Source organism: Lepisosteus platostomus, chromosome 12 (genome assembly GCF_059453375.1).
Source record: "Lepisosteus platostomus isolate fLepPlt1 chromosome 12, fLepPlt1.hap1, whole genome shotgun sequence".
In the NCBI taxonomy this organism is placed as follows: domain Eukaryota; kingdom Metazoa; phylum Chordata; class Actinopteri; order Semionotiformes; family Lepisosteidae; genus Lepisosteus; species Lepisosteus platostomus.
The window spans coordinates 10,104,639-10,124,680 of NC_142622.1; the positions used below are offsets into that span (position 1 = coordinate 10,104,639).

General features: G+C 36.3%; 1 protein-coding gene across 42 annotated transcripts in view; it reads left to right on the forward strand.

The window, feature by feature from the left end:
* Nucleotides 1-20,042, forward strand: part of rims2a (regulating synaptic membrane exocytosis 2a) — a 267,753-nt gene that overhangs the window by 138,401 nt on the left and 109,310 nt on the right. For 32 of the 42 annotated variants that reach the window (XM_088600907.1, XM_088600866.1, XM_088600868.1 and 29 more), the window contains 9 exons: nucleotides 3,859-3,958; nucleotides 5,389-5,512; nucleotides 6,300-6,346; nucleotides 7,401-7,513; nucleotides 9,926-9,973; nucleotides 14,278-14,408; nucleotides 14,921-15,113; nucleotides 16,713-16,866; nucleotides 17,857-17,880. In XM_088600907.1, coding sequence (XP_088457033.1) covers nucleotides 3,859-3,958; nucleotides 5,389-5,512; nucleotides 6,300-6,346; nucleotides 7,401-7,513; nucleotides 9,926-9,973; nucleotides 14,278-14,408; nucleotides 14,921-15,113; nucleotides 16,713-16,866; nucleotides 17,857-17,880 — 934 coding nt within the window. The remainder of the gene's footprint in view (nucleotides 1-3,858; nucleotides 3,959-5,388; nucleotides 5,513-6,299; nucleotides 6,347-7,400; nucleotides 7,514-9,925; nucleotides 9,974-14,277; nucleotides 14,409-14,920; nucleotides 15,114-16,712; nucleotides 16,867-17,856; nucleotides 17,881-20,042) is intronic. The other 10 variants (XM_088600878.1, XM_088600910.1, XM_088600908.1 and 7 more) reach the window with 5 other exon arrangements.

Below are 20,042 nucleotides of genomic sequence, written 5' to 3' on the forward strand. Positions count from 1 at the left end.
TCTCCTCACTGCAGATGCGTGGGCGGTTGTAATTTGTTTCTTTGATCTCAGCAAACAAGAAGGTTTTTAAAAATGGAGAGTAACCCTTTCTTGCATAATTTCTCAAGAGAAAAAACTAAAAGAAAATACCTAAAACAGCAAGTTCCATTTTAACAAAAGACCATTAGCAATGTTTTCTTGTGTTTTTCACACAGAAACTGTGCTTATAATTGTACTGTACAGAATTGCATGACCTTAAGACCCTTAGATTCTCATATCTCAGCCACACAAACAACATAATTCATATTACAGATACTTCCCCACAGGCAATCATCTTGTGATGTTTCCCAGGTTTTTTCAGCACACAGAACAGTATTTTATAGTGTTCTTGGTTCTCATAATTGATACTTATGATTCTAGTATTGCTATTAGTTTTTCAGCTCTGTCTTGCTGCCTTTCTCCTAGCTACTTTTAGCCAGTAAATCATGGTCCTCCTACACAGAAAGTGGAGACTGAGGGAGGCATGCTTCCCCTCTATTGACTCCTTCATCATCACTCATGAAAAGTAGGGGTTGACAAACTTCCAAGGCCTTTCTATACAGTAGCAGGCTGTCTAGCTGCTTGAAGGCTTTTTTCACTTCACCCCTGACAAACAAGTTTCTGCTGGAGCTTTGTCCTTTCTGGCTGAAGTTCCAGCTGCTGTAACCATGATGGCCAATGATTCTGGGTTTTCCAGGATTGTGGCAGAACACTTCAGCATTTTGAGCATTCGGGTGAATTAGAGTGAATGCCATCATTTTCCCACTTGGACAAAGAGTTCTTGAAGATACGTGGGGACACTGCTCAAGCTTGAACATCTCCATCACAGACTGGTAGATCTTATCTGTAGATAAACGGTCTACAGGCTTGTCTGTTTTGCTGGGGGTCTGGATGAGCCACGATGTTTCGTGGGGCATCTTGCTTTGATAGAGTCAAGATTTTAAGTCCTCTTGAATACTGTTCTGTTCACCTGTGGTATCTAGTGATGATGATGATGAACCTTTAAGCTCATTTTGATACACATTTGGGAGTTGCAAAAGCCTGCTTTATCTCAAAATCAAAGTCTGATATTGAGAAGAGTGATGCTTTATCTGCAGGATCACTTTCTCCAGGTTTTTATAGCCAGAGGGAAATTTTGACAAAGCTCTCCTGATTCCTCTACCACAGGCAGGAGGAGATTATGGTGATAACTAAAGAAAATAGGGCTTACTGTCCTAACAGAACCAACCATGACACAAAGACATATTTACCTCTCAATTCTTCACTTTCTCTGACTCCATAGGGTGATGGTGTACTGGGACAATACAGCATCAGTGGCTGAAATCAACAGTTAGAAATGCATAAGGCAAACATAACTTCTCATTTCTCCACAGAATAACTGCATACGAATCAAGGTCATACATCTCCTAGATTTGAGCAACAGTGATATGCTGTCCACTAGGAGTTCCCTAGGAAAGAGTGGAATATGCAGCATGGTAGAATAATCCATAGAATGATAAAGTATTATACTACATCCTTAATCATGGGGAGTGCACAAGGTTAATTTGACTATGTTACTTTGGAGGTAAAAAAATACTAAAGTACAATTCTTCATCTAGCAATAGGATATTGCTTTCTCCAGAATGTAACATGTAAGGCAGGAAAGGCTTTAATTTATGGATTAAAATAAATTATTTAGATTTAGCTATCTACTCTTTGGTATGCTCAGTAGAACCTTACATACAATAATTACTTCAATAATTACAATAATTAGTTCCCAAGTGTGATTATCAGTAAATGAATTTACAAGTGTTACTGTTATGAGGGAATATATATACAGTATTTATATATGTATTAAATGTATGTTTTCAAAAATATAAGATCAAAACACTGCAACTGAAATACAAACAAATCAATCCCTGTTTAAAATAAAATCTAAACAGAAGTATTTGAATGTACAAGAAATGAAACATAAGATAAACAACAGCATTGAGCAGATAAATAAGGAAATATTATACACATTACTAGGTATTTTGGACCGAGCATGCCATAGTTATGCTGGTGTCTGGGTATGTATGAAATATTCAATGTCAAAACTGCCAGATAGATGCCTCAAACAAGAGATCTAACAATAACTTTACAGTTGCCTTGTCTCTTGTTGCAAAATCCTTTCTGTAAGTAGTAAGCAAAAATAGCTTTTCCTGGGGCAAGTGCTCCATGTATAACACGGAGAAGGGAAAGCACAAGGAGAAAAATGTGGTATATTTTATTTTTAACTTTGTACAAAAAGATGTTACTTAAACATAATCCAATAAATTCTGCAATAGTCTATCTGGCAAATCTGTAATTAATTTAAAACAAAATGATCATTAACATAAATATGAATAAATAAGGAAAATATGTAATACATGGTACATGACAAGGTATTATTGCATCCCTTCTTGTTAAAAATGATTTCTCTTGTGACAGTATTCTAAATAAATGAAGGATTTCTATATAATGTACAGTACAATAATTTTGGAGGTGATTGAATTAGACACTGGGGGTTAAATTTCTGGGGGAGATTTTTATGTACAGTACTTTTAAAGTCATAAATATATTTGCCATTTTCTTTGTTTAACAATAAGTGATATAAATGTTCTGGCTGTCGATATTTTATTGCATACCATGTTGTATGCTGTTTCTAATGGTTTTTGAATGCCCGCAAACGACTTTAATGTTTAGCAATGAATTCAGAAGACAAACACAAGGCATAAAGAGGAACTATACGAGAAAATCCTTACTGATTGAATGAGCTTCCTGAATTGGCATATTTGTATCTGGTCACTGCTTATGTATGAGTTCCTTCCTGTGCGGCACTGCTAGCAGAGGTCCTGCAGTTAGATACTGGTTATATAAACCCATTTCATTTTGCAGATGTCCTAATCTCCTTTTGTATGTTTGGTGCAGCTATGATTAATTGGGATTTGTTTGAATAATGCTCATAATGGAAATCAGCCTATGGATATAAATGCTTCAGGTTAGACAAGTAGATTTTTCAGAACCATTGAGAGGTACTTCTTTCCTTTTCCAAAATGCAAGTATTGTTATTCCTCAGTAGTCACACTGAAGTACTGGAAGCAGTAGTATTGCAGCTGTCGTAACGTGAAAAAAAAAGATTAAAGAAAAGGTTTCAATTAATAAGGAATCTGATTAATGGAAGGGGGTGAGGAAACAGAATTACCACAGCTCTGATAGGACTGATTAAAGGAGATATTAAAAGAATGTAACATCAACAAAGTGAATAAAACCCAAGGTAATTATTAATTAACCTACTGTAGCTGTGGTGAAGCTGGTTAGTGCATTTGCTCTAAATTAACATTTTGTGAACTAAAATGAATACAAGATATATTTACAGTTTACTTTAGTGAAGGTTCTCATTTCTTCTATGTATAGTCCGTCTTCATCAGGCTTCATTTGGAAATAAGGAGATCATGTTTCCATGCCTTTATTCTTTCTAATGTTATTTCTGTTGAGGTTTCCCTAGATGTTGTCCCATACTGTGAAATTACAAAAAAATAAAACTTTATGTATCATCTGTATTTAAAATCTTTCCACAGATTTTCAGTAGGATTCAAGTCAGTGTTTTGATTGGGCTACTCAAGGACATTATTTCTTTTTTAGTTATTAAGTCACTTCAATGTACAGTAGCTCTTGCCAATGGGTCATTTTCCAATTTAAGCAGGAATTCTAGTCCCTGCTAAAACTTTGGCTGTAAGTTTTCCCCTTGGATTTTAATTGTCGTTGCAGTCTTGAAGTGTCATGTGATTCCTTTGATATTTAAGCTATACAGATGTAACACCTGGTTTCTGTTTCTAACAGGTGGTCGGGGGAAAGATGACAGAATCTGGTAGACTGTGTGCTTTTATTACAAAGGTAAAGAAGGGAAGCCTAGCAGATACTGTTGGACACCTCCGACCAGGTAAGGCCATTGCTCTTCCAGAAGCATCAGTTGAATTATTGCATAGATAGCGACTATATCTTTCACCTTGACTAACACTAAAGAGATATTGTTACTCATGTGCACTGTGTACTAGTATTAGGTTAATTTTATACTCCCCAAAGACAAAAAAGCACATTTAGAAGTTAGCAGAGAAAGAATTTTGGATTGCTTGGCATTTGGATAACTCATGCATATCATTCCAGCCAAACCATACAGGTCTCATCGTATTAATAAAATGTTAAAAACAATAGTGTCTCAGGTGATACTTGGAAACAACGAATTTTAAGGGGTGCATTCCCATTTTATTTTATTCACATGTTATTTTGCTCAGTCAGGCTGAAATTTCTTCAAAGGAGAACTGGCCAGTTTCACTTGAAAGAAACATTTAAATTGATCACTTACAGTATGTGATGCAAGACAAGATATGTTATTTTAAGGAATTTCTGGGTGTTGAGATCCTGCTGTATATTCTGGAACACATATGATGGAGACAATTGCATGTACATGTAGAAAATAAAATCATAAACTTACTGCAGATATAATATGGCACTATATATTTATGAAAAAATGAGTGTTTAAGTTGGCACATCATTTTAAATTTCTAGACACTATTTTTATATTTTAGATAATGTGGGGAGCAGCCAAAAAGACAAACAGAATGTTAGGGAATATAATAATAACTGTAGAATTTAAATCATGTGATATTATTGTTAAAGTTGCACAACACACTACTAAGGCTATCATATTCAATATTACTATATCGTAATTGTATATTGTATATTGGTTACCACTGTTACAAAAGCATATGGTTTTGCTACTGTATGTGTTCATAATAAGTGAGTAGATACATTTCCAGGCTCAAAGGAATATACTTCTTGGACAGAATTTTAAAAGACTGAATCTTTTTAGTCTTTAACAGAGACTATATTGGTGAAGTCATTGCTTATTCGTGACCATCAGTGATACATGAGCAGAAGGACCCAAGCAGAAACTAAGGGGAGGTGCTTTAAAATCACTAAAACTAAAATCAGGAAGCTATTATTTTACACAATGGGTTGTGAAAGTACAGGACAAGCTACCAATTTATGTTGTTGACACTGTTACCCTGGATCCCTTTTAAGAATTGGCTACATGAAATAAATAAGATCAATTAGCTACCAGCCACCAAAGGAGCAATTTGGCGCTACACGGTCTCCTATTCTTTGGAATCTTTCTTGTGTTCTTTAGAAGGCAATGTATTCATAAGGCAATCCCCAATTAAATTAAAAAGCTCTTCAGATTGCATCACAATACCAAAAGACAGTCTAACACGTCTTATTTCTTAATTTACCAGCCTCTTTTTTGAAGTGAATGTGTGATAATATTTCCAGGTTTCCAATTTCAATGTTCTGTTCCTGATGTTCTTTTAGGTGACCAAGTTCTAGAATGGAATGGGAGGCAATTGCAAGGAGCTACTTTTAAAGAAGTTTACAATATAATTCTGGAATCCAAGCCAGAACCTCAAGTGGAGCTGTTGGTCTCACGACCAATAGGGTAAGAGTTGTATGTGTTTGTATATTAAAGGAACATAGTGGGTGGACTTTGTAATGGTTTTAGAAAATTACTATTTGATGCTTAAAATGAAATGTAACTTTTTTAGTAGGTACCACATTAAGATTCCCCAACACCATCAACCATAAAACAGCCAGAACGTATTGTTTTCTAGAGTGCTTATTGTCTTCATGCTGCTGTTATACAGTATGCACCCATTACATCTTGACCAGAAGTGATTGTAAGTCACTTTGGTCAAAAGCAGCTGGCAAATTCATTAAATTTGAATTTTTCAAGTAAAATGTACTGTACATGTAAGAACACTGGAAAGGTTCAGAAATAAGCACAAATGATCATGAAACAATGAATAGATTTTCCACAGAAGTAAAGCAATAAAAAATTAAATGGGATTTTAATTAATTTAAAAAATAATTTATGTAAGGTTTAGCTGCTTATTGAATATGATTTTCCTCTTTATATTTGCAGCAGTTTTAGTTTACCAGGTATTTAGTCTCAGGTATACAGTACAGTTCATACAAAAATGAAAAGCAGTTATACTGCTGCCCGAGTTCCTTCTCCTAGAAGCAATGGGAAATAAATTGCTTTTGAACACAGTGACACCCTAGAAACTGAAAGCCCTGCTTTGTCAATTTACATATTTGACCTGTTTTGTATTACAGTGAAAACTGCTAGGGGAATAGAGATAAATGTAGTGCTTAGGGTCATTAAAGTACTGAACATTCGTGCACCAGCTTAAAATTGATTTTGACTTTTTTTCTTCGCTTTCCAGAGACATTCCCCGTATTCCAGACAGCACACATGCACAACTGGAATCAAGTGAGTGAAAAATCCTCATAAATGATATTCTTTAAGAAACAATTTCATTCTTCAGCTTATTTCTCAGAGTACGATGTGAAATTGTAACATACATCTAGGAAAACCCCAGGGATCGTAAAGCAATACGCCAGTTTTAATTTTTAAATGTTTTTTTAAAGTGTGAAATATTTAACCAAATGTGTCTTTTCTAGCACCATTTTGTTTTTTAAATTAAAAGCATTTTCATTTAAGCACTAAATGTATTTCCAGTAAAGTACTTTGCTAAAATATTTAACAAGTATTTCTTCCAATTGCAGATCTTATTTAATGTGTGATGTGTGGCGTTCTGTCACATGTTTTTGCTAGTTTATTTTATTATTTGTTAGAGGTTTGAGTGTTGGAGCTGTGGCAGTTTGCAGGCTACAAAGGAGCAAGCACTGGTTAATTCAACACTGAAAACGAGAAAGAAGGGAAAAACACAACCTCTCTGTTGTTGAACCTTCTTCTTAACCTCAACTTGTTCCTTATTATTTGATTACACCAGCAAATACCCTGTGAAAAGATCTGTTGAGGTGGAAAGTGGAGAAATGTGCTGAAGAGCTCATGTGCTTTTCAGAAAGTATATTTCTGCTAAAATGTATAGTTTCTGTAATTAGTAGTACATAGTGGAGGTTGCAGAGATATTCTGCAGTAAACAAGGACATGCAGGCAATAAAAAAAGAAAAATAATTTTAACCTCCTCACATAATACGCAATAGGGAGTAATATGATGTGGTACATACTGTACGCATTTTTGAAGCTCTCATAATTGTGCTGTCTTCAACAGAAAACCACATGTTGTGTTGTGTCTGCTTTGTCATGTTAAAGGAAGAGGGACTGGTGTCCTTTAGATTGATACATTTCTGATATGCTGTGTATCAGTATTTTGTACAACATGTGCTGTACACAGCATGCTGCCAGCTTATAGCAGACTTCACTAGATATTATGTTAAATGTGACAAGCAACAGTAAAAAGACATTAAACATTCTTACAGAGAACTTAGTTTACGGTGCTTCCCTTTCCATCTATTAACAGGTTCGAGTTCTTTTGAATCCCAGAAGATGGAGCGCCCCTCTATCTCTGTCACATCTCCCATGAGTCCTAGCATGTTACGAGATGCACCCCAGTACTTGCCTGGACAACTCTCAGTATGTACCATTCATGTTTTTGTCAAGTGCTGCTGCTCTTCGTTGTGAAATAGCGCAGGAGTTTTTTTAAGTCTTCTGTCTGAACAAAAACGTTCTTCCATACCAGACTAAAAAAGTGAAAGACAGATGTTGGACCCAGAGATCTGGTGTTAAGTCCTTAGCAAATTTGCAGTTGCACAAACATTTTCTGTTTAAGAGGTATCAGATGAATAAGAGGTATCACCCCCTTTAGGTTTTCTTTAGTTACATTGTTCTTTTTCTGCAAGCAATTTATGAAACTCTTTTTTTAGCCCATAGCTTCTGTTCTTTTTATAGTTGTTTGATTGCTTTTCTTTAAAAAGTGTTGTGTAACATTTGTGTTGTCTGTTAAGTTTAAAAAAATTAAATGTTGTTTCTGAAAATGTAGATTTTCCTTGAATACATTACATCCCATACATTGTGAATTTACATATTTAAATGTACATGTAAAATTACATATAAATATTGATATCTTTTCTCAGTTTTGCAAAAAACGCAATGCAAAATAACATCATGTATCCTTAGTGCATTTCAATGAAGCGATATAATATACAACAATCAGTAATGAATTAAAACAGAACATTAGAAAATTATGAGAATTTGCATGCCCAAACTCAGCAGGATATATATTTCCTTGTCACATGCTTTGGAGTTCTCACTGTGCAACTCCCAAGAAGATTTTTGCATAAAGAATTGCTTTTCATTACAAATTACTGTTTTTGGAAATAATGAGGTACTCTGTGCCCGATATCAAAATCAGAAAGGTTAACTTTGATTTCAAGACTGTGGAAAGGTTTGCAGACACTTCTAAGAAGAGCTGTAGTGACACAGGCGTGAGATACAACTTTGGAATCTATCCATGCTACAAGGCCTGTACAGCTGGATCAAACCCAATTCAGCATGGGATAATATATCATGTTACCTTTTGTGGCATGTAATTCATTGTGCAACGTAAAATATACACTGGGGGAATTGCACTAAAGCTTGTAATACATGACAAACACGTGTTCCATTATGCCAGTGAGCAAAGAGAAGTTAGAGGTAGGTGTAATATAAAAATGAATATACATTCAATGTTGATTGAGTTCAGTCACTGTCAGGAAGGAGCACTGCAGTACTGTGTTTTTTTCATCTTAAATCTAAAAAAAATCTGTAATATCATGTTGTACATGTCTTTTAAACAACTGTTATTCGTACGGTAACAATAATTGCAAAGCTCTTTTCCATTTGAACATTAGCATTAGGGTTAATTGCTTGCATCAGATGGATTTAAGAAATAACACTGCTATGCATATCAATGAGTGGTCAAGATTAATTTTCTGCTAATGGAGGGAGCTGTGTGTGTTTAATTTGCCTGTCAGTAAATGTTTTGAAGACTTTGATATCTAGTAAAATACACTGTATGTGTAGTGTATAGAGCTTTGAAGTTTTTAGTGTTCTATTTGTCATTTCTTTTCTTCGGGGGGAGATTTAAGCTAAATTGCCAAATAAAACTAAGACACTGTAACTTTCCTTTCTTCAGCCACAAAGTTCACTTTATGGGTCTAAAGAACAAAATAAGAAACAGATGTGCCGTAAATCTTTATAGTATCCGACTTCAATTCTTCTTGAAAACTGATGTCAAATCATTAGGGAACAATACTAATTTACCAAGTTCACCTTATTACTTTCGGCCCATGTAAAGAGGAAAGCACGTCATACAGTTTGTAGTTATAGTAATTGATGTAATTGTACACAAATGTTTTTAGAGAATAAAAAAATCTGCAGTAAATTACATTTTACTGTATAACCTCGAATTTTCATTCTAAATACTTTTTTTTATTTTAATAACCCTCTAATTTGGAATCGAGAAAACGTAGCTCAGTGTTACAAGGGTGCCCTTGGTCATCACATGCCTGCTTAACCCTGGCATGTATTAGCCAGTTGCACTTTACCATTTGGGGAATCACAGTCATCAAGTGCGATTATAGCCCACATCTGAAACAGAAATACCTCGGTATTAAGGCCTTTCGATGACTGGGCTTAAAATTTAACGTGAATCTGACAATATGACTGATGTTTCCTACTGTAAAAGGAATGTTTCTACATTTATGTCAACGAGAAGGGAAAAAAAGTCACATGCTGAATAATAAAATGAGGAAAGGGAACTTATTATGCAGTGAGTCTCATTCATCTGTCTTGGTGGAATTCAACTGAAAAGTATTGAAGGCTAGATTGTCGGCCACATCTGCACACAGCTCCTTCTGGATGTAAATCAATGCAAATGAGATAACGGCACAATTAGAATGAATCTCCCCCATAGTCTATTTTTGTGTTTGTGTGTTTCCAGTGTGTGTTGTCATTTTGATTTTGTTTTATGGCATTTTTCTTTGTTGTTTAATTTTGCTTACCCAGAGCCAAAGCCTTAGTAGAAGAACAGCGCCTTTTGTCCCTAGGGTCCAGGTAACAGTTCCTGTCTGCCTGACAGAATTCTCTCTTTGGTCTTTTTTTTTTCCGTTCTTTCTGCGTTTTGGAAAATGCATCACAGGGAAATGGCAGCATTTCAATCTGTTTTCCCTTTGCGTTTGTTTATTAAGTGCAGTGCTTTCTATCATTATTCTAATAATTATTTTTAACACGTTTCATGTAATCTTGCCAGGAGCCTGGAACAGTCTGCATGACTAACCAACCCAAATGAAACAGTTTAAAGAGACAATCTGCTATCGCCTTCTGTACTCCAAAAACACATCTCATCTATCAAGGATTGGCCGAAAATAGTCAAACAAATGAAAGCGTAATGCACGCTTGCTTTTCTTGGTGCTTTTGACAAAAAGGCCATAGAAGGTTAGGTCTCTTTAAATGTTTTAATATTATGTACAGTTTCTGGGGCAAATAAATTTTATGTTTTTCCATGTAGCATGAAACAGCTTTCATAGATTTTGTTTTTTGTATCAATTGGACTATCTCTGGCTTACCAAGGTATCCTCAAGTAACACATTGATAGACTTATTTTCTGGAAAGCAAAGAGCTGATCTCTATAAGTTGTGTGAGATTAGATTTTATCTTGCAGTGGACAATACTTACAGAGGCTTAATGGATTAAGTATTCGTAATGAGTGATATTGACGAGAGCTCTTAGCTCCCGTGAAAACCACTGATAGAAAAATCTGGACTGAGAAACAGTATTCACAAATAAGATATTCAATGTATACATTCATTATTCTAAATGAATTTGCAAAAAGATAATGCAAGACTTTTAAAGGATAGATTGCAGTGCTTAATCATCTCTAATGATTTTAAAACAGTTTACCTTGCTTAGAGCAGAGGAAAATGTTTCATGTTACAGTGAAAAGGCGTGCAAAGTTTACTGTCCCGTTATAAAAGAACATTGCATTTTCCAATAAAATATAGAAATGGGTTTATTAGGACAAATAAACAAATTGTACCGTATGATCAGAGAGGATGTACAGTTTAAGTCAAGATGGTTTGCTGTACTACCTCTCAATCAGTGTACTGAATAAGAAGACGTTGGTGTCCAACTTTTGTGAAGTGTCTGGAGAATCCTTTTATTCTCTCTGTGTTTTCTGTCTTTGTGTGAATGAAGACTGAAGTAGTACTCCTGTGTCTGTCATATTAGTGTTGATTAATAGTAGGAAATGGAAATTAAGACTACTTACACAGCAGTGTGGGAATTGTTCATGTTTATGAAAGACCCGACCCAAGATATTTGTTGGTGCAGTATATTTTTCAAATGAACATTCATATGCCAATGCAGGGTACCCATTTCTTATTTTCTATCTTACTATATTTTGGCTGTATTTTCTTAACGTTTGTTTTCTTTACGAGAAACTTTACTTTCTTTACTTTCTTTACTTTCTTTCAGAAGCAAAAAAAATACATAGAAAGCATGGCACTGATTGATAGGATTGTTAGTATGTTTACAGGCGGTTTTTATTATAATATAGACCAACAAATAACTGAAAATGTTTAATATATTTAATGAGAATGTTTCAAATGTAGAATTAATGAAAATAATAGAATATTGATTGAAAAGGAAAGTGGGTGTATAGATAACCTAAAGGAAAATTGAGACCTGCCTAAGATTCATTAGTATTTATCTCTGAGACTCCTAGTCTCCATGCCCCATCATTTATTGATGCCATAAAACCACTTGAAGATTTTCCACCTGCTGTGCACATCTTGCTGCCTTGGTGTGTATGGCTCCTAACACCACCTAACCTATTGCCCGCATTCTCCACCATACAGTATGTGACACTGCGTGGGGTGGCTTTTTAAAAAGGAAGCAAAACCTCCAAGTCAGCCACGTGATGCAAAAACACCTCTTTCAATGTACATGTAGAACGTGAAGAACACATTCAAACAAACCTAAACAAAAGCCTAGTTTCTTCAGATCTCTGACTCCTCTTTCCTGTGAGTGCCTGTGAGCCAGGCGGCCAAGTGGTTTACTGGGTTACCACAGGAAACCCCAAAATGTGCAAAGCCAGATTGCAAATCCTCTCACCTCTGTCAGTGTGGTCACTCGTGCTCTTGCTCCCATGTGATTCTCAGCCTCTCTGGCTTCAGCCTGGGGTGCAACTGCATCTTCCAGATTCCAAGTCCAGGTTCGGGTTTCAGATGGTGCGGAGTTTGATTACTTCTATAGTGTTTGCCAGCTCCAATTCCACCTTTTCAGGAAGTATTGCTCTTACTGTTTGCCATTGTCACCTGAACAATCCCCCTTGCTGGATGAGACAGGTTTATTAAGCCGAAGGCATGCAGATAATCATCCCCAAAGGCATTTTGGGGATGTGTTCGGAGCAAGATCCTCTTCCTTGTTCCTTTCTTACTGTAATGCCACATCCTTTTAAAGACAGATGTTTGATTCTAAGACTTGATAGTTCTCTTAATCCTCTCATATTATATTCAATGTTTTCTGTGCTTAAATAGAAGGATAATGGTACAATTTGTTTGAAGTTTGTATTCCCCTTAATGTCTTAACGTGAAAGGTCTCCAGTTTGTTCTAGTATGTATCGAATGCTTTGTTTTGCTTTGCTGCATGCTTTGAGAATTAGATGGTTTAGAGTGATCAGTATGCTGGTTTAGTGTCTAGACTTGAACTTATCCAGTGAGTTTTATGCAAGTATGGGCAAGACCTTTGAAGTTTTTTTTTTGACATGGTAGAAATCTATTAATGAAACTTTCTAAACTCAGTCAAATACCAGACTTCAGTATCACATGGCAAGTGTGATACAGCTTTTGCCCATACTTCTCTGAGATTACTGCTAATTGTCTATAACAGTTATTGCAACAGCATGAGTGAGAAGCAAAGTGCTTTAAGTTGTAATATTTTATATTTTCAAAGGTTGTGCTTATTTAATAGAAAATTGACTTTTCTTTCCATGCACACCTGCATTTCTGACTTTCAGAGCTTGGTTTTCTTGAGTGAAAATTTGCATTACTTTTTCCTGAAACAATGTAATTCTTATATTTGTTTATTTTTCTTTTTGTGTGTTTCATTACTATTTTTGCTTCTTAATCAAGCATAATAATTCAGGATTTTTATTTATTTATTTTTTAATTTTGTACTAGAGCTTTAAGCTTTGAAAATCATTCCGTTGAGATGTTGGAGTCTTCGGACTGAGAGAGTTTTTAACAGGCTCTGCCATAAAATAACATATGGCCAAATGCCGCAGTCAGATCTCTTATTCAGGGGTGTTGCCAGGAGGGAACTTGCTTTTTCAGATCGGCAACCTGACTTGAACTGTTGCTTATTCTCAAGACAGGGAGTGAATGTCACCTGGGAGTAGTAACCTTGCATTAAAAGGTCTTTAGTGGGACCAGACAGTAACCACCTAGACTGAGCTCCGGTTCTTCTGGACTCGGCATCTCCGCAGGTTTTCATTAACTGATGGTGTCATGGAACAGAAGTCCAAGTGGAGATCAAATTCTAATACCGCACTTCTGCTTCTGCGCATAAAAGCTCAATGGCTGAACACCATGCTGCCCTGCATCCTCTCGAGCCCGTCTCCCTCCGCCCCAGCATCACCATTGCAGCAGTTCTCCCTGGCTCATACCTCCAAACTGGGGAGGGGGGGAGAGGGAGGGTAAGGAGTGGCGGCTCTGAGCTTTGCCCAGCGCCGTCATGTCCTCAGCCAGGCGAGTTAAGGCCAAAGTACCAGGCACGCCGTCTCTTTTTTCTGCAGCTCATTTCATCATTATTACAATTTGGCCAATTAGCTGACATGATCTGAAGACACTGTGCAAAGGACACTGGGGTGTCACCAGAGTAAAGTTAATTCTCAGAAGCTGTTGAGAAATGTGTCACGTGGTAGGAAAAAGGTTGGGGATAGTGAAAATGAATGTAATCAATTTGTCTAAAAAGCCTTTGAATCAGATGATGCTTGCGATAAAAGGACTGATTGTACTGTATGTTGTACAGCAGTACTAACCAAATACATCTACAATAAAATACATGCTGTACATGCATACATAGGACAAACTAAATTTACATGTAAATCAGAGCAACGCCGCATGGTATTAGGTCTAAAACGTAAAAAAAATGATATATTTGATTAAGGCTGGTCAATGTCAAATAATGAAAAGATACCTTTAACAATTCGCGCAGAATCATAATTTGAAAAGTCCCTGCACTCTTTTAAACTATCTTAATGTTGCTGTAGAATGCTAATCTCTAACGTTTCGTCGCTGAGCATGTGAGCCTTCATGACCAGTGCAGTGATGGTATAAAACTCATGTCTTTTTCTACAGATAAAAGTCTGGTATGACAAGGTGGGCCATCAGCTAATTGTTACAATTCTGGGAGCAAAAGACTTGCCTCCAAGGGAAGATGGGAGGCCAAGGAACCCTTATGTTAAAATTTACTTCTTGCCTGACAGAAGGTAAGACGAGAAGCAGTGACAGCTAGTATTGTATCATGCATGATGTAGTATCATGATTTAGAGGTTTTGTTAATTTAGTTGTGGCGTATATTTTTCGTAGTCTGTAATTTCTATGCAATAAATGCAACTTTTCATTATTCTTTTACATTTCTATTTAATTGAAGATGTTATTCCTTATTTACTTTTTTTTTTAGGGTGGGGGGGGGGGGGTGTCATTTTGATCTTTTCTAGGTTGTTTAATTTGAAATGCTGCTTGTCTTAAAGTCATGATATGTCTTGTAGAGAAGCGTCCTGCACCTCCAAAACTGTATTTATTTGGGAGAAGGTGGAGCTTTTAAATGCCAAAGTAAAGACCAGACTTTATTGGTCACCAGCATTTCGAAAATGATGAGATGTGAGAGGGAGCCAGTGATCTATTGTTTAAAATGCTTTGACTTATTTTGCTACCGTCTACTAGGTCTGGAGTGCTGGCGTACTTGTGGGTTTCTAGCATGATGGTAAAATAAAAACAGTTTGAATCATTGTTCCTCCAGTGACAAAAGTAAGAGAAGAACAAAAACAGTAAAGAAATCCTTAGAGCCCAAGTGGAACCAGACATTTATGTATTCCCCTGTGCATCGGCGGGAGTTTCGTGAACGGATGTTGGAGATCACACTCTGGGACCAGGCACGCGTAAGAGAAGAAGAAAGTGAATTTTTGGGAGAGGTATGGACATTGGTAGCATTTCCAGATTATTATTCAATTATTATTATTTTTGACATGGAAAACAAGAGCAGAAAAGATGTTCTGGGAGATAAAGAATGCAATAGAGGTCAGGCTAACCAGCTAGGATCATGGTGATGTTTTTACACGTTGAGAAAGGATTATAGTAGAGTTTGGACTAAACAAGGACCTCATTGACAGTCTTTGCGTCCTTCGGGAGGCCAGCGGGCAAGAGCAGGGGGGTGAGAAAAAGAAAAATGTAGGACAGAGTTCGAAAAGTAGGTGTGAGCTCAGCAGATGAAAGGGTTTCTAAAAAAGTGTTAACAGAAATTTAAGAATTTCGAGGGCTGGATAACACCTGTGAAACCTAAGAAAAAAATCAGGCTTTGCTGTGAGAATAGTTCAAAGTGTGTTATGATTTTCCACATATTTAATCTTTCTCATTGCATGTGTGCAGTATACCCATTCAGTGTAAAAATTTCCTCTGCAACAGAATCTGTAACATTGATCCACATCTGCAAATATTGATGTTATTGACTACTAAGGAGCAATTTCCATTGCTCCAGCTGGAGAACATTCCGTAGCTCTTCACAGTTCATTGAAATTAACTTAAACTTCTCTCACAAGCCCAGAAGTGGTAAAGGTGAGATGGAGACAGTTGTTTCAATATGTTCATTAGCTTGCGTATGGACATTCATTGGCTGAGTGCCTTGTTCCGCTTGGCAGGTGTCCAGTAAAAAACTGAGCATTCCATCTTTCCCACATTCCAAGCTCCAGCGTTGAACTTTTAAAGAATGTACTGCTCAACAAAACATTTCAATATGTTATTCCAACACAGTCAAAAACGAAAAACGCTCCACATAGTACATTACTTGTAGCTTGTAGTAATGCAGTATACTGAAATTGAGTTACTCAGTTTTAAAACCATCCATACTATATACTGTATTTTATTATTTCCCTTTGTGTATCAAGTATCTCTTCTGGCTAATTGCTTATATAGTTGTGGGTGGTAGCACAGTGCAAACAATCACAAATTATTTTTCAGCTATTTTTTTTTCCCCCCAAAAAAAATCATTTTCAAAAGTGTTCTAAAGTACTCTATGACAATATTCCTGCAGCCCTACAGTAGGTGGTAGACTAGCATGATAATTGCATTCCTATACAGTCAAAAAACACTTAATGAGTTTTAGAATTGTTAAATGAGGTTATGTTTTCTCACCCTTAATAAGTATAACAACATTTTATTTTGGAAAGCATAGTTTTCCTTACTATACAGACACATTTAAATTAAATCTTCTTAATCTTCTTATTGCCCTTGTGATTATAGTAGATCATTATTAATTAACTAAGGTTAAGATTCATTAGACAATGATTAATAGATATCTAATGGAGAGGTCATTTGGATTTAGGTAAATCTGCCCATCCTCTGCCCAATGGTTTGGGGGGACACACTCAATAGAAGATGTGATAGATGCATTATATGTACAGTATGGTGTCCTTCTCACTTTCATCATTTTGACCCATTATCGTGGGCACTACTGTAGTTCAAGGAATACAATATGAATAGCAGTATGGCTCATGATTGTCATGGTTGTTTTGTAGATCCTAATAGAACTAGAGACTGCGCTCCTGGATGACGAGCCTCACTGGTACAAACTACAGACACATGATGTCTCCTCTCTGCCACTTCCTCTCCCTTCGCCATACCTGCCACGGAGAAAGCTACACAGTGAGAGCCCGACTCGGAGATTGCAGAGTAGGTTACATTTGGGTTTTCTATAAGTGAAATTAAGCAACTTGCCTTTTGCATGCCTTTTGTTAATCTGCAGTATACACACAAAATGTGTGTACTTTGTGATGTGGTTTTAGAGGTTTATAAGAACATGCACATAAGGATGTCCAATGGCTTTGGCACATGATTGTATCTGTGCATGACAATTTGAAGTTAAGAAGGTAAATTCAAATTACCTCTGAAAGGAGACCTGCTATATGAGTTGTAAGGGGTGAAGTTCCACAGAAATTGTAAAAAAAAAATATATTTTCAGAATTATAGTTACAAATGAATACTGCACGGCAATTTGCACTTGAGGAATAGTGTTTTAATATACTTAAAGTTTAATACTGACATTTTTGCTGAATAGTTTTAAAAGGTTCCCCCAGGACAACTTGAAGATGAAAAATAAGTGAACCAAATATGTCAACTTCCTAAGTAAGGATGAGAAAACCATGAGTGCCTCAGCATATTTCTTGGAAAAGTGTAAAGTAAAAAGTCTCAAAGGTTATGCTGGTTGTATCAGTTTTCGGTAAGAAAAGTGCACAGGCATTATCATCAAGCATATTATACAGAGTTTAATAATTTCTTTGAAGATTTGAGCATTTTAGTGATTCTTCGGAACATTACCTTTATAACTTCACATTCCATTCACAGGAGTGGAAACATAAAACCAATTGAAACACCTTGCATGTCAATATTTATTTAGGGGAAAATGACACAATGTTGCACCTAAGCATGAGCCCGATCTGCACAGCCTATTGCAGGCTTTTGGGGGTGGAAAACATACGTGAAGTCCACGCTTGTCTTTCATCCCAAGGGTTGCGTTTGTAAAAACTAGGGATACAAATGAAATGATTGAAAACAATTTGTATCACCTGTGCCATGATACTGACTTGATGTTCCTTGAATGCCCATGTTCTTTATGGTTTTTGTCTGTTTTTTTTTCTTCACTTCATCCTGATACTTTTCCAGATAAAGGCCCGTATTACAATTCAGGTAAAACAATATGCATGCCTGAAATGACTTGAAAGACTGACTGAGTTTCCCCCCTGCTTCTGTCCCAATGCTGAGCTCTAAAAAAGTGTGGTTCCCCCCATTAGCTAACCCATCTTACCCTCTTACCCTCAACTGCTTCTCTGCTTCCCCCTCTGTTGCATTCAGAGGACAAACTAGTCTTACACTGACACTTTGTGATTGTCAGTGTCTGAGACCTTAATAGCTTCTGGGTGGCTTTTAGAATTATAATAATTCTACTTTCATTTATTTTTTTTTAATTTCAAGTAAACATCTAGAACATTTGTTTTGCTGTGTGTTTTAAGGACGATAGATAAAAATATTAAACTTTGAAGTTTTCTGCGCTATTTTATGATGACTTTCTGAAGTGGCTCTGGAACATATCAAAGAGCCCAGAAAGGTTCTACAACCATACTCACTGTCCATCTTTGTTAAACTATGATCAAACTATTTGGAAAAGACCAACAATGGCAGCAATGAAAACCCTGCTCCAGCACAGGGACTGTGTGCTAAATACATCAGTGCACAGCATTGTGTCCCATTTTAGAATGGTAAAGTATCATGTTGTCTTCCTGGTAATCTCCAAGATGTCTTGGAAGAATTAACTCTAATACTTAAATCCTATGAAGAATTTCAGAACTTGCCCTAGCCAAGCCTTTGACATAGTTTGTCCCAAAGACACAGGCATAAGTATTGGTACTGTTCACATTTCATCACATTTACCCTGCGGCCCTGAAAAATCACTGTGTTTTTCCATATTTAACTGTGCATTAATAGCAAAAGAGATTTGATTTGATGCTAGATTCATTTCTTCAACTTTTCAGATAGCCTGAATCATACTGCTCCATAATATTTGTTCTTGGTAAGGAAAGTCTGTTGCATGCATTAAGAGCAAGTAGTGAAGCATTACATATACCCTATGCTATTCATCTACAGCAGGAACTTGCTGTACTGCTTGCTCTTTATGCATGGTGTTAGTGGGACCAATAGACGCGTTTGCCCTGCAGTCTGTGTGGGACCCATTGCCCCAGAATAGTGATGGGGATACTATACTGTAAAAAAGGTGCCATTCTTTTGACATAAAACCGAACTCTTAGTGGTAATGTTTCTCGAAAAGAGTAAGGGTTTTACCCCAGTGCCTTGGCCAAATATTTTCATTGTTTTATAAAACGTGAAGATAAGGCTCGTAATATTGCCTTTTAACAATTAAAGACTACTGTGGCTTGATTAGTATTTGAGAGACTCATTAAAGTACAATTGAAAGGATTTGTGCTGCCTGGAAACATCATTTGATTTCAATCTGACCAAGAGCTCTGCCATACAGTAACTTCAGGAATCTCCCATGACCATTCGAGACGTACAGTACACCATGATATCTGTCTGATCATTTAAATCTGAAATTCGGTACCAAAACAGCACTTAATATACCTCATGTACAGTAGAGTTTATTTTATGTAGAAATATTAGACATTTTAATAACAGATCAATAATAAAGTGTAAATGATGTGGGTAAAACTGACCCCTACTATTTGTATATTTATTATCAAAGTCTATCATTCTGTAATGGATTTCTTGTCATCTTTTGCTAGGGCATTATTTGCTACAGTATGTCTTTATAAATCCCCATGTTTTGTTATTTTCTATTTTTGTAAGTGAGGGTTGCATCTAGGACAAAAAATCTATTTCTGTATTCCGTTTCCTGAGACAGATCTCCGACGTGTGTGGTATAGCTATGGTTAATGAACCAAAAAAGTAGTCATAAACAGCAGCAGTGTTGTAGGAGGGATGTAAGATGTACTGTAGTAGAGAATTGTTTTGCTGTCTCTGACTTGAGAGAGAAATTAAATGATTGATGTACAGTACCTTTCAAAATCCATGCATAAAAGTATCAAAGTATGAATGTACTGAAAAGGGGTTATGCAGCGATATTTATGAGAGTGTTTGAGCTATATTAAGATTTTGAAACAATGTTCAGCAGTCATTTAAAGTCTTGCTCAGGGTGGTGGCTGAAGTTTTAACAGAGACATGCAGAATTAGAATTGTTCAGATTTTATTGTGATCTATAGCAGTGTAAAATACTAAGTTATGGTTTTATTGGAATCAGATTTATGATAGACTTGTAGAAACAGCAGCATAAACCACTC